The sequence below is a fragment of the Protopterus annectens genome, chromosome 4.part0 (genome assembly GCF_019279795.1).
Source record: "Protopterus annectens isolate FY-2018-M chromosome 4.part0, PAN1.0, whole genome shotgun sequence".
Classification (NCBI taxonomy): domain Eukaryota; kingdom Metazoa; phylum Chordata; order Ceratodontiformes; family Protopteridae; genus Protopterus; species Protopterus annectens.
The window spans coordinates 68,337,911-68,350,819 of NC_056733.1; the positions used below are offsets into that span (position 1 = coordinate 68,337,911).

At 38.8% G+C, this 12,909-nt stretch overlaps 1 protein-coding gene across 2 annotated transcripts in view; it reads left to right on the forward strand.

Moving 5' to 3' along the window:
- The window catches only part of RAB11FIP4 (RAB11 family interacting protein 4), a 600,425-nt gene that overhangs the window by 286,563 nt on the left and 300,953 nt on the right, over positions 1-12,909 (forward strand). For both annotated transcript variants that reach the window (XM_044068094.1, XM_044068093.1), the window contains exon 2: positions 7,817-8,040. In XM_044068094.1, the coding sequence (XP_043924029.1) occupies positions 7,817-8,040 (224 nt within the window). The remainder of the gene's footprint in view (positions 1-7,816; positions 8,041-12,909) is intronic.

The following is a 12,909-nucleotide window of genomic DNA, read 5'->3' on the forward strand; positions in this document are numbered from 1 at the left end:
ATTTTGCTTTTTTGTTTTACAGTCCAGTTGTTAGCCTTGTTTTTTTTACAGGTGAGTGCGAGGTTGCTCTTTTCCCCCTTAAATAATTCCATGGATTATTCATATACTCTTCTGCCTTGATACTCATTAGGTGGTATGCTGTTTTGTTTTATACAGTGCTAGTCTTCAAGTGCCTCTAACAGCAGCACTGTTTATTCAAACAGTCACTACATTATCGGTTCCCATCGTGCGCATCTAAGTGTTCTCAATTCATTAACAAGCTATCAAGCAATTTCGAATGATAACAGATGATCTCACAGTGTGTTTTGTCAATGAAATAGGTGTCAATCAAATGACCTCATACTACTCATTCATCTTCATCACAAATTAGCACTAGGAAATCCATGTTAACTGTAGTCAGTACCCCACTAGCCAGCAGAACTTGCAGTGTTTCCATTCGGCTGACAGTTTCTGTCAATGGACAATGCTCACTGGTTCATACCATCATGGTTACTTTAAAACCTCTATCTGTTTTCTTTATATTATGTGTGAATTATTGGTATTTTTTTATCTGAGAGGAGGGATGGTTCCTGTTTCCACTTAGATCATTTCAGCCTACTATCAGTGAAAGTATTAATGTATATGATTTCATATTTGGCTTAATTAAGAGCAGCAGGTGTAACTGGAGGTCCTTGGCTATTCTAGGATGGTGACAGTGCTACTGTGCAGGAAGAAAGTTGTAGGAACTTGGAGGATTCTGACAGCCTTCCCTGGGAACTGTATAAATGCATGCATGTGTGTATAAGTAATAACTTGTGTGAAAGTCAATAACTGTAACTATGGGGCACAGAAAGACATTGTGGTTCACTGAGAGAGTGGTAAGAAAGTGGTCTGGTAATGGAGGCCAAAGAATCAACTTTGTAAGTGGCCTGTGTGTAGGCTAACTTGAGTGTGGATGTTAAAAGTTCATATCCAGGACAGCAGTACATACTCAACTTTATGCTTTTGAGGCCTGGTTGCATTTGGTGAATTGACTACTGAGTTAGACATGTATGCATTTTTTTTATTTTATTTTAACCTGTCGGGCATGCCGAGTTGCCAGCCCTGACGCACAACTTTTAACGAAGATACGCCCATTCACGCATGTCTCCACATAGAAGACGCTCTAGCTGAGAATCAAACAGGACATCTTACTGCGACCGCAGTAAGATGTTGTCCTGTTCGATTCTCAGCTAGAGCATCTTCTGTATGGATACATGCGTGAATGGGCATACCTTCGTTGAAGGTTGTGCGTCAGGGCCAGCAACTCAGCACATAAAAATGTACTGCCAGTCATTAGCGGACCGGAGTTCCGCTGTGGTGACCCCTAACCGGGAAAAGCCGAAAGACACAAACGCAAACAAACCTGCTGGGCACCAGTGTTTCAGCTTGAAAGATTGTCCCTCTGGTGCCAGCTAGGGCATTTTCTTTACATTGGTAATAGTGGGATCATCAATCCTTGACATTTTAAGTGGCAGTAGTGGGATTGTAACCCCATCCATCCGTTTGCCACATCTTCAGATGACACTGGTGAATTCAGATCCTATCCATGCATCTGTGCAATCATTTGTCACATTGACTTCTCCAGCACTTAAATGACAGTGAAGATTGGAACTAAGAACACCCTGCAAAAAGTCAGCACATAAAATCCTGGGATGTTAGGCTAACTTTTTTTCCGTTTTCTCATTTTTGTGTGAGCCTAGAAGTGATGCTTAGGTAGGAAGGTGAAAACAGTAAAGGGAGCTTTGAGTCCCATACCCCCCAAAATAAATAACTTTCTGCATTTTGTATTAGCAATTTTGCAAGATTTACCTTTAGTTGGTCACTTATACCGCTGTGGTGCAGCGGTTAGCATTGTCGCCTCACAGCAAGAGGTTCTCCCGTTCGATTCTCAGCTGGAGAGCCTTCTGTGTGGAGTCTGCATGTCCTCCCCATGGCCGAATGACATCTAAAGACATGCAGGTAGGTGTGTGTGTGAATGGGCGTGCCTTCTTTGAAGGTTGAGCATCGGGCTGGCAACTCGGCACCATAAAAATCCACTGCCAATCATTAGCAGACCAGAGTTCCGCTGTGGCGACCCCTAACTGTGAAAAGCCGAAAGAAGACTACTACCTTTAGTTGGTTACTTTCTAAAGCTAAGTAATTAGATAATGCTATAATAAAACAATGTCAGAATTTATAACTGAGCTTGACCTTACTACTTTGGGCTGAGTTCTTATTTAAAAGCATTTACTTATTTATTAATCAGAAAGGTGTGCTGAGTCTGTGACTCTTTAAGCCATGACCTAGGCAGGGCATTCTGCACAAAATACAAAAACATTACAATGTAAGTCATTTAAATGGACATATTCTTAAAGGCAAAGTGATACACAATAGTTACAGTGAAATCAGTGCTGTCCCTTTTACCAGCATAGTCACAGACTGTTCTGCTTCTCATCTTCATGTCTATAGAAATACAAGTATAGATCTCATCAAGTATAAAATATACTGTTTTTATCAGTTAACTGATCAATCAAAGCTTCAAATGCTAAAAGTCACCATTGTTCTTTATATCCTACCTTTTAGTTAAGTGGCTTCTGTACAAGTGGTTTCACATTTTATTTATGTACCCTTATCTCTTTATCATTCTGCTTTCATTGTCATACATTATTTTCCCTTTCTACACACTCACATTATTTGAACAAAAGCAATGACATTTAATTCAGTTATTTCATTTAAGAGAGGGATGTGCACTCTTACTTTGCATTCATTCTGCCTGAATAGATTACATACAAATTTCTTTAGCTACATGCACTCCTAATTGTTACAAAATGTAGCTGGACAGTTTAATTGCTTTGTAATTTACAGCTCATTTATCAGGCATTTTAACTTATTACAGTTTTGCCCACAGTTTTAAAAGTGCTATGTTCAGTTGAGCACTGAGTGCTGTGGTTCAGGATTGTGTACCTGCTTTGTACTAAATGGTTTTCACCAAACAGATTGTGGAACGTAGGGCTGTAGCTTCCTGACCAAAGAGCATCCAGTCTGGTCGCACTATTCATGTAGGCCTTTCAACAGTTTTAGGGCTAAAAGAAGAGTTAGAATTCCTTAGTACTAGAGAGTTCTATTCCCTGTCTGTGGGAGTCATTTTAAAATCAGGTCTCTCCTCAAGCTTTAAAAAAAAGGTGCTTAGGCCTGGTGATGACAGGCTGCAACATGCTGAAGACATTTGCATCATGACTTTAGGCAAGTCATTCTATTTAAGGCTTAGTATACTATCACAATTGTAAGCGACCTGTCTTTTTTTTATTATTATTTCTTATTAGAAGTTGTTTACAAGCAGTATTACCTCTCAACTGTCCCTGATTTTCAGGGATGTCCCTGATTTTGACTCAGATGTTAACTCTGTCCCTCTTAATCCCTCCTAAAACTAGTGATTTTTGGAGGAAAGGTGGTAAATTACACAATGAATAATGACAATAATTAAGTTATAAACTTCTTTTACTTCAGAAAATGTGTATTAATTCATATGCTCTGATTCTGTCAGTTTCAAGTTAATAGCACTAATATTTTAAAAGTGTCCCTGATTGTCCCTGATTTTTTCTTGACTTGGCCCTGATTCTGTTGAAATTTGTCCCCAATTGGTTGAGAGGTCTGTGACAAGCACTGCTTTTTACTCTAAAGCAAGTCATGTTTTCTTTTACTTTGCAGTGTAGCAAAGTCAACCATGCAACTCAGGAGTCATGAGAGCATTTGTAGTTTTGCAGGTTTCTCACTAGGTGTGTCAAAACAGTAAGTTGAAGGTTAGATAAAGAAGAGAGTTGGGGAAAGTAGAGGCAAGTCCAAATGAGTGAACCAGTGTCATTGTAAAGCTCTGAACACAGTATATCTATAGTCATGATTGCGTTACATGGTAATGTGTGCTAAGTGTACTGCAGCTTTCACTCATTTGATTTCAGATATGGAGGAGGAACAACCTTTAATGCAAGCTGTTTATAGTGGGTCAAATTGTATCACTGAACTACACTGTTCAGTTACAGTTCTCTTACTACCAACATAGCCATTAAATTTTAGTACTAATGGAACAATGTTTTATGTTTTTTTTTTATACTTTTGTCCACATTAAATCTTCCAAAGCAGTTCTGATATATTTTTAGTGTACTGTTGGCCAGTGTAAGACAATTTTACGGTCAGAAAAAATGATATTCTTGGTTGTGAACTGAACTGGGGCCTTGACTACCAAATCATTTGGCAATGCAATTTTTATCTAATTTTGAAATTCATGCTGCTGTTTAAAAGTGAATAATAGTTTTGCATACTTGAAATCTTTAAGTTCATTAAAAGAATCCAGTGTTACAGGTTGTACATTTTGTTTGTTCTGTGGTGAAATGCAGATTTCTGCTTAAAATGTATCATACAGCTAGTAAAGTGCACATCAGATTTGTAGCAGAATGGTATGTGTGCCAGGCCCATGCAAAGCAAATCTGATACAGCATCATGTTTATGTACCGCGTGAGAATACAGAAAAGTCTACCTTTGTGCAGTGTATGGAATCTTTGATTATATTCTGAAATTGGGAAAATGATAAACTTGTTAAGGATATCTCTAGAATGAGAGCAGGTAGGGTCTGACAGAGGACATTGCTGGCCAGTAAAGAACAGCAGCAGAAGGTGAAACAGCTCTACTGCACTTATACACAAAACGTGTGGCAGAATAAAGTATTTAGCAACTTTTAAAGCTATCAATTCTTCAGAGTGGCACATCATGTCTACCTGTTATATAGGTTCATAGGTTAGTACTAGGATAGCTGCCTTTGTGGGCCATTTTAAACCTAGCCATTTAACCCATATGAAAATCAAACCCTTCACAGTGCATCTGTCAGGTAACACCTTAACCATTATACCAGTTCTGTTTCACTGACGGTGCTAAATGCTTTACCAGCTTTCAAAGTCTTTTTTCTGTACTTTCTAACTGTTAGTACATGGAACAGATAATGCTCTACGCACTGCAAATAATTATAATTTGGTCTTCACCTGTAACCAGCTTTATACGTGCTTTTCATGGATGCCAAGATTCATCCCATGAGGTGAATTTCTAGGCATCCATGTCTCAAACATGTAACAGCCTGGGTATGATCAGAGACCTGACCATAATTATCTTCATTAGGAATTTAAAGTAAGCTTTCCACTTAAAAAAAATAGTAACTCTACCAACACTTGAACTTCACAAGCACATTGTGAGTACTTGGATAAAAGTCAAATTACAAAATAGTAAATGACCACAGTAAATTAGTTGTCTGTAGATCTATGCAAAAGTCATGTAGAAATGGCAAAGTCTTGTGGCAGAATTTCAAACAGGTCATCAGAACAGCAGCCATATGTGCCACTGAGGACATTGAGTCTTGTTGTGTTCTGTTAGTTTGTCCAGCAGTGGACATTACTGCAATAATGCATGCTGTTTGTATTTGGCAAATAAATGTGACAGTTTCTCCTACTTTGGTTGTCTTGTACTGTGGCACAGCACAAGCCCCACTCTCTGTGTTTTTGGTACATATTGCATGTGATAAATAGCTTGCAGCCAATGAATGGCTCTGAATACTCCAACTGTAGTCTACGCTTTTGTGCTTTATTATAACAGTAACTGATGACGTGGGTGTTGCATATTGAAGATTTACCCACGGTTAATGTGGTTTAATTACGAGGGCGAAGCCTGAGCCTTTTTTTTTTTTGGAAAGCTAAAACTCAAAAAGTAATTTCAAGGAAACTGATAGCTCATCTCCAGTGACAGATGAGACTAACAGGGGGTGATTAAATTGTATTTCTTGCAGCTTAAGTAATTGGTTCAAAGGAAAGATGATATAATCTGACATAAGCACTGGAAAGTTACAGTGAAGGGTGATAGAGAGAAAGCTGGGCTTCCATGACAAATGAGTTAGAAGGTCTTTACGGTGGCTTTGTCATTACTTAAGCTAAATTAATTAATTTATGTAGATAAGAATGTCTCTTTTCTGTTGGTAAAACACAATTACTACAGCAGCTTACTTCAGTATCATTTATGCATTTTGTTGCCTGAGTTTACACACAGATATACAGTTATGTTAGTGTTGCAGACAATGTCAAAACTTGTTGTGTCTTTCTGCTTTTCCTGGTTAGGGGTCGCCACAGCGGAACTCCAGTCCGCTAATGATTGGCAGCTGATTTTTACGTGCTGAGTTGCCAGCCCTGATGCACAACCTTCAACGAAGGTACGCCCATTCACGCATGTCTCCACGCAGAAGACGCTCTAGCTGAGAGTCGGACTGCACAGCGTCTTACTGTGAGGCGACAACGCTACCACAGCACCACCACCGCGGATAGACAATGTCAAAACTGATTCTTCCAAAGCTTTCCAAGTCCACATGTACTTAGAGACAATATGCTTGTCTTGCAAGCTAGAAAACCGACAGAAAGCTAGGTTTGTTATTTTTTACATTCTCACTGAAGGAGAATGTTTGAAAAGATTTAACATTGTATACAGTACAGAATTAGAGTTGCCATGGTTTCAAATGACTATTATGATACAGCATTTTACTCATAGGTGAGGTTTTGCAGGACAAACAAACCTTGAATTAACACAAATAATTTATTATATTGCAGAAATAGTCTCCACTGTAGAATTTTGTTTATATCTTAATAATGTGTTTTATGATATGGTATTGTATATCTATGTTATAGTTAGAGGTAATGTAGAAATATTCTCCTGTAGTATGACATTTGGCATTTTTCATGTTTTTTCCTATAAGACACAGCTGACCAAATCAAGCCTGTCCACTGAAAACAGGGACAGTTGGTATCCCTAAATGTATTTGTGTGTTTTAGCTGTAGCCATTGCTAAGTAAAATGTCAACGTAATTTGGTGCTTGCTGTACTGCAGAGAGACTGGTCTAACAACTGATGCATGTTATACAGCTCTGCAATACAGTATCTGGGTCTGCATTACCAAAACCATTCATTTTACTCACCATTATCTTTGCTTTCTGGTCACTAAGCTGTACACATTTTTGTTGTTGCTGTTGTTTTCCTTGCCTTAAGCTTTATCATCATCATTACCTCTTAACCTCAGAAACCAAAAGAAACAAGACAGAGAGACAGACAGGAAACATGGGTATCCTGATACAGGACTATCATAATAGTTGGGAGAGTCACCTGAGCCCAGATTTAATTAACTACTATCCTGCACACAGCTTACGGTAACGTCAGTATGTTTCATGCAGGCATGCTTTCTTGTGCACACCCCCTCTGCTGTAGATGATCCACTATTGCCCACTACACTTTGCCTACCTAAATTAGACTGTAACAGGGGCTAGTAAGTAAGCATGAACAAGCAAGCCAGCTCCTTAAAGGGAATAGCTGGCCAGGTGCTCTCAGTCCATATTTCTCCCTTCTAGGAGGAAACTTTCTACTCACACTTGGGTCAACAGCACTGCAAACAGGGACTTCCTGTCTTTGCCAGCAGGCCATTTACTGAGATAGTTACGATGAATTCTGCAATCTGGTTTGATTTGTGGAACACCCGACAATAAAAATATAAAATCTGTTTATCAGATAAACATTAATCTCTATTAAACGTTTATTCACTTATTTCCATGTTAATGTTACTAAGCTTCTTATGCAGTGTGAGTGCATGAGTTCATGCACGTGTGTGTGTGTGTGTGTGTGTGTGTGTGTGTGTGTGTGTGTGTGTGTGTGTGTGTGTGTGTGTGTGTGTGTGAGGCAGTGGAGTTATAACATACCTTGATTAGTAAGTGTATTATTACACCATATTGTCTTTCTCTTTGCAGAGCGGTGAGGTCCCTGATGGTAGCTACCTGGACTGTGAGATTGTCTATAGCGAGTCAGAACTCTTTCCTGATGAGGATGTGATAACGTTGGCTCAGCAAGAGCATCAACATGAGTCAGACATGGATAGTGCCATTGAAACTGCAAGCAACTCTGAAGCTTCTGATGTGTGCCGAAGTGATGACAAAGACAGTGGACTTGGGAGTCTCTTCCTTCCAGGAAGAAAGTATGTTTGTAATTTTAGCTTACAAAGAATAACTAGCTCACTGCTTACATCACTGCCTGTGGTAAACTAATAATCATATTTGTGATTTGCTACATTTTTTGTAAAGACCATTAACATACTTACATAAATTATTTTACAAATGTCAGTAGCATCTGTACAAATGGCATGGAGGTATTTTTCCTTTTGTCTTCACTAGTACATGAAAAAGATACTGTTCCACTTTATTATAGCTCGTCTTAGAAAACATCTGACGACACTCTTGTTACTAATTTTGCCAAAATGATGTAAATACAATGCATACTATAGTATGCCAGTTAAACTCTGGCTCGTACACTATAAATCTCAGTCTATTTACATTTAACCTTATTGTAGTAGTCCATTCATTTTAAATGTGAACATAAATGATATGCGCTAACTTCAGCGAAACCAGAGTTCCACGATAGGGAACCATGTTGCTACATCAGCAACAATTCTGTAGAAACCCAACAAACAGAAAATGTTTCACCAAAATCACTAGTACCACATATAAGAAAAATCTTTTGGTTTGGTGGCAAACCTCCCTGCACCTACCATGTCAGGGGACACACCCGAACTCAAATATGCCTACTATGAGGTCACACAATAGTGGAGAAAAGGGGATTCTCCTCTATTGCCAAAAGTGATTTCAGTGAAATATGTTCACTTTATTATGGCTAGTCAAATTGTTGTCTGCTCCTAACAGAGTGTCTTTAAAAAGCTGTAGCATAATGCCTGATGGGAAACACAGTAAAGTTTGCAATCCACTTTTGCCATACCCACCTTCTTGAACTTAGATCATAGGGGAATGAACAACCATCTTTTGGGTCTTATACACTTGCTTCATGTAGAACTTAAGCTGATAGTGCACATCCAGGGTATGACATGCCGCTATTTCTTCCCAGGTTTCTGACCTCTGGGGGCAAAATACAGAGATGAATGGTCTCATGTAAAGATAAATATGACGCTACTTTCAGAAGGAAAAGTGAGTTAGTCTTAAGAAAAACCTGATTCCCCCCCGAAAAACTGTTGAGATGATAGAACCAAGAATAGCACCTTCCAAGCAACTTACATCAGTGCTACCAAACCAGCACACTTGAACAGAGAATGGGCAGATATAAAATTCAAGTCCCAAAGAGAAAAAGGCTCTTTAAAGGAAGACAGATGGAGTACTCATTAAGAGGCTTCATGATCAGCCAGTGCTGGGGGCCACACACTTCCCCTTCACGAGGTCCATCATGAATTAAAACATTACTGACACCTGCCTTGACTGTGGAACAACTGAGACCATGTCTTACAGTTGTTTGAGATGATTCAGATCAACTGGCAGGCCCACCTGACTAAGGCTGCATAGAATACTTCTATGTCTATACAGAAAACCTGTTCCACTTAACAGAATACACCATCTGGAAAGTTTATCTTCCTGACAGTTTTGGTCATTTGCAAGATACTTCCCTAAAAGTCATATGAGAGAAAAGGACCTAAGTCAAGAGCCATAGCTTGAGATGCAGCTGACTGGCAGCCCAAATGGAGTAGATTTTAGGACCATCCCTATATATATATATATATATATATATATATATATATATATATATATATATATATACACACACACATATATGGACACTTGCGCGAATTTAACTTTCACCGAAAGTCAAATTACTCTACAAATTGCTGTTCATCGAAACAGCAATTTTGGGTATGTGTGAGTGGTGTGCCAGTGTGGTGCGAGTAAGGGAATATTCCTTTACTCCACTGTAGTGCGACCTTGGAGTGACCATATTTAAGTAGGGGGGGGTGTGGGGGGTGCACCTGCAAAAACATTTAATTAGTGGGGTTTTTTTTCCTTTTTTTTTCACAGTTTAACGGAAGCACTTTTTCCATTAAAGCACTTTTGTTAAACTGTGATCGGTATATATGGATTCTGACACTTACTTTTTCGAGCAAATGTCCTAGAGCCATATATATATATATATATGTATGTATGTATATTTGTGTGTGTATACATATATATATATATATATATATATATATATATATATATATATATATATATATATATATATATTTATATATATATATATATGTATATTTATATATATATATATATATATATATATATGTGTGTGTGTGTGTGTTTGGGGATGGCTTGATCTTTATGTGGAGTTCTTTCTGGGTGACCAAAGCATAGCCTCCTATTGAAAACCCAGTGTTCCTTTATGATGCATTTTCCAAGAAGGGATATAGCTGGATGGTGAAGTCCCAAACATTCAACACCCTGTAGAGAATCTTAGCTTGCAGTCAGAATTGCAGCTAATATGTTCATGGCATCAATGTTTTGGGAGACTTAGATGGCACATCCAAAGTGGACAACCCTGCCCAATGCTTGGAGGCTGTACTTACTCTGCAAAGCAATTTTTCCTTCCTAGGAGGCTGGTCTGGTTGAAAAAAAATTTGGGTGCCAAACGTGAGTCACGTGGCTCTATATAGCAGTAAGGATGTGCTTGTGCTTTTAGCAATACTCAACCATATCTTGGGAGGCCATCGCAAAGACTAAACCCTGCAAAAGGAAGCATTCAGGATGGCCTGCTTCTGCTTATCCCCATAAACACATATTGGGTTTGCTGTGCTATTCATTGCATCAGCATAGTCAAAATTACAGACAACCACATGAAAACCCATCTATAGCAACCATTGTAAGGGTCTTAATTAGATATTTCTTGATTCTTAGCCATGAAAAGATAAAAGCTTTCACAGTGTCTTGTCTACAAAGGAGAACAAGAACCTGGACAGGTGAACGAACTATGATGGATTTATGTCCCAACGTGAGAGAGGAAAAATGCACTGTTGCTGAGCCTGTCCAGAGCCTTAGCCTCCTTATCAGGCAGTAAGATCAATAGGTGTTATGGTTTCTAGACCTTGTACTGGACTGTGTAGATTATGCAAGAGTCATCTCTAAGATGCTTATAGTAGATCTTCTGCTATTCCACTGGGGACTTGTAGGTTCATAGGTATATACTAAGCTGTAGATGGTCTTTGCCTTTTTGGGAACAGAGGATATGGTGTAGAGTTGCTTTCACACTGCAGAGATGTATCCTTCAGTAGAGGCTTTGTGGCTCAGATGACCAAAAGTGCCTCCTTCTTCTGCAATATATATGCAGCTAGATATTTCTGGGGTAAGGGAAGCAGACTGCAGGCCATTCTTTAGGAGACTTCATGAACCTGAGGTATGATCTAAATATGGGCATCATCTGTGGAGAGTTGTAGGAAGGGATGATATAATTGTGCTTCTCTGATTTTGAGGTAGTGGCATCTGGCACTTTCTGTCTCCTTCACATAGCATAGTGTGACAGTGGCCTGTAGATCTAATGGTTAGAAAATAAGACCATAGTGCAGAAATACAGTGGTTCAGATCTGTGCATTATATTAATTTGGATTTAGTATGTGTCAGCATGGGAGGAAATGCCTGACAACCATTCTTGTTCCACCACAGATAGCTTGCACCTCTCATTCCAAGGCTTCTGCATACTGGCGAAACCTTTTGCTGCCCCCAATGTGCCTTTTTAAAGAAAATTTTATTGATGCTCCTCCCAACCTAACTTTCAAAACAAATTAACCATTGGATAATATTGTGTTGGCTCTGCTTAATGCTAAAAGGCTAAACAATAAATTGCTGCAGCTTAAGAACCTCCTGCATTTGGAACACATCTGTGTATGTGTTGTTACTGCCTAGAAAACATTTAGACAACACCTGGATATTGGGCATTAGAATGGATGGAAACTGTGGAGGCATACCCATATTTGTTAGAGACCACATTACCTCTGGACAGATACCTGGAGACCCACAGGCAGAGCTTATTGAGATCCATGTCATGCCAAATAAGATTATATATCAGTTCATAATATGCTACAGAACCCCCTTCATGTCTCTAGAAACTCTCACAACATTCCTAAATATTCTGGATGAACTCCCCTTAAGCAAAAACACTGTTTTTCTATGCAATTTTAACTATACATTAACTGTGGGACCTATGCCACCAACATAGGATATGCTGAAAATGTTTTTAATTTTATCAACAAAAACTCTCTGGACCAAATTCTTAAGGAATCTACAAGAATAGAAAAGAATGTATTAACCCAATCTTAAACTTGACATCTGTATATACCATCCCCTCATTGGTCAAATCAGATTACAGGATAGTAACCTCTTCCATCAGAACCCATCCTTGCCAAACCAAGTATTCCTCTTTTCTCTGAGGTCATGCAACATTTCAGGTGGTATATTTAGGTTAAGGAATGTAGGGAAGTGAAGACCTACACAATGCATAGGGCCTTTTTAATAAAAGTTAGATTACTTAGTTTAATCAACATTCATTGGAGGTGTTTTGATGAATGTTAATTCACATGATTTCTGTTCTTTCAATTGACCTGACAGCTCTCTAAAGAGGACCTGACAGACAGCTGAACCAAGAAGCTTCCAGTATCCTAGCAGGTGATCTTATCTATTTTATGTTAATGTTGGGAGCTATTTCCTGTCAACACCATTTGATCTGGTTTGTCAGATTTTTGATATAGGGTCCCCAGATTTAATCTGATGAGCCTGCTCTTCCTCACTGTTAAGAATTATGAGAAACCATAGAAATTCATACTGGCAAATGGCGCACATCCTATCATCATAGAAATTCCTTCACTACTGAGTATGACTCCAGGTTATTGCTACCTAATTCCTGTTAGACTTCGATAATTCCTGAGGTTTCCAAGTTTGTTGCCTTCAGTATGCAGGAGGACATATATCTTAGAAGCCTTAGGTACTGCCTCCCTACCCTCCCTCACTCCATTCCCTCTCATATCCCT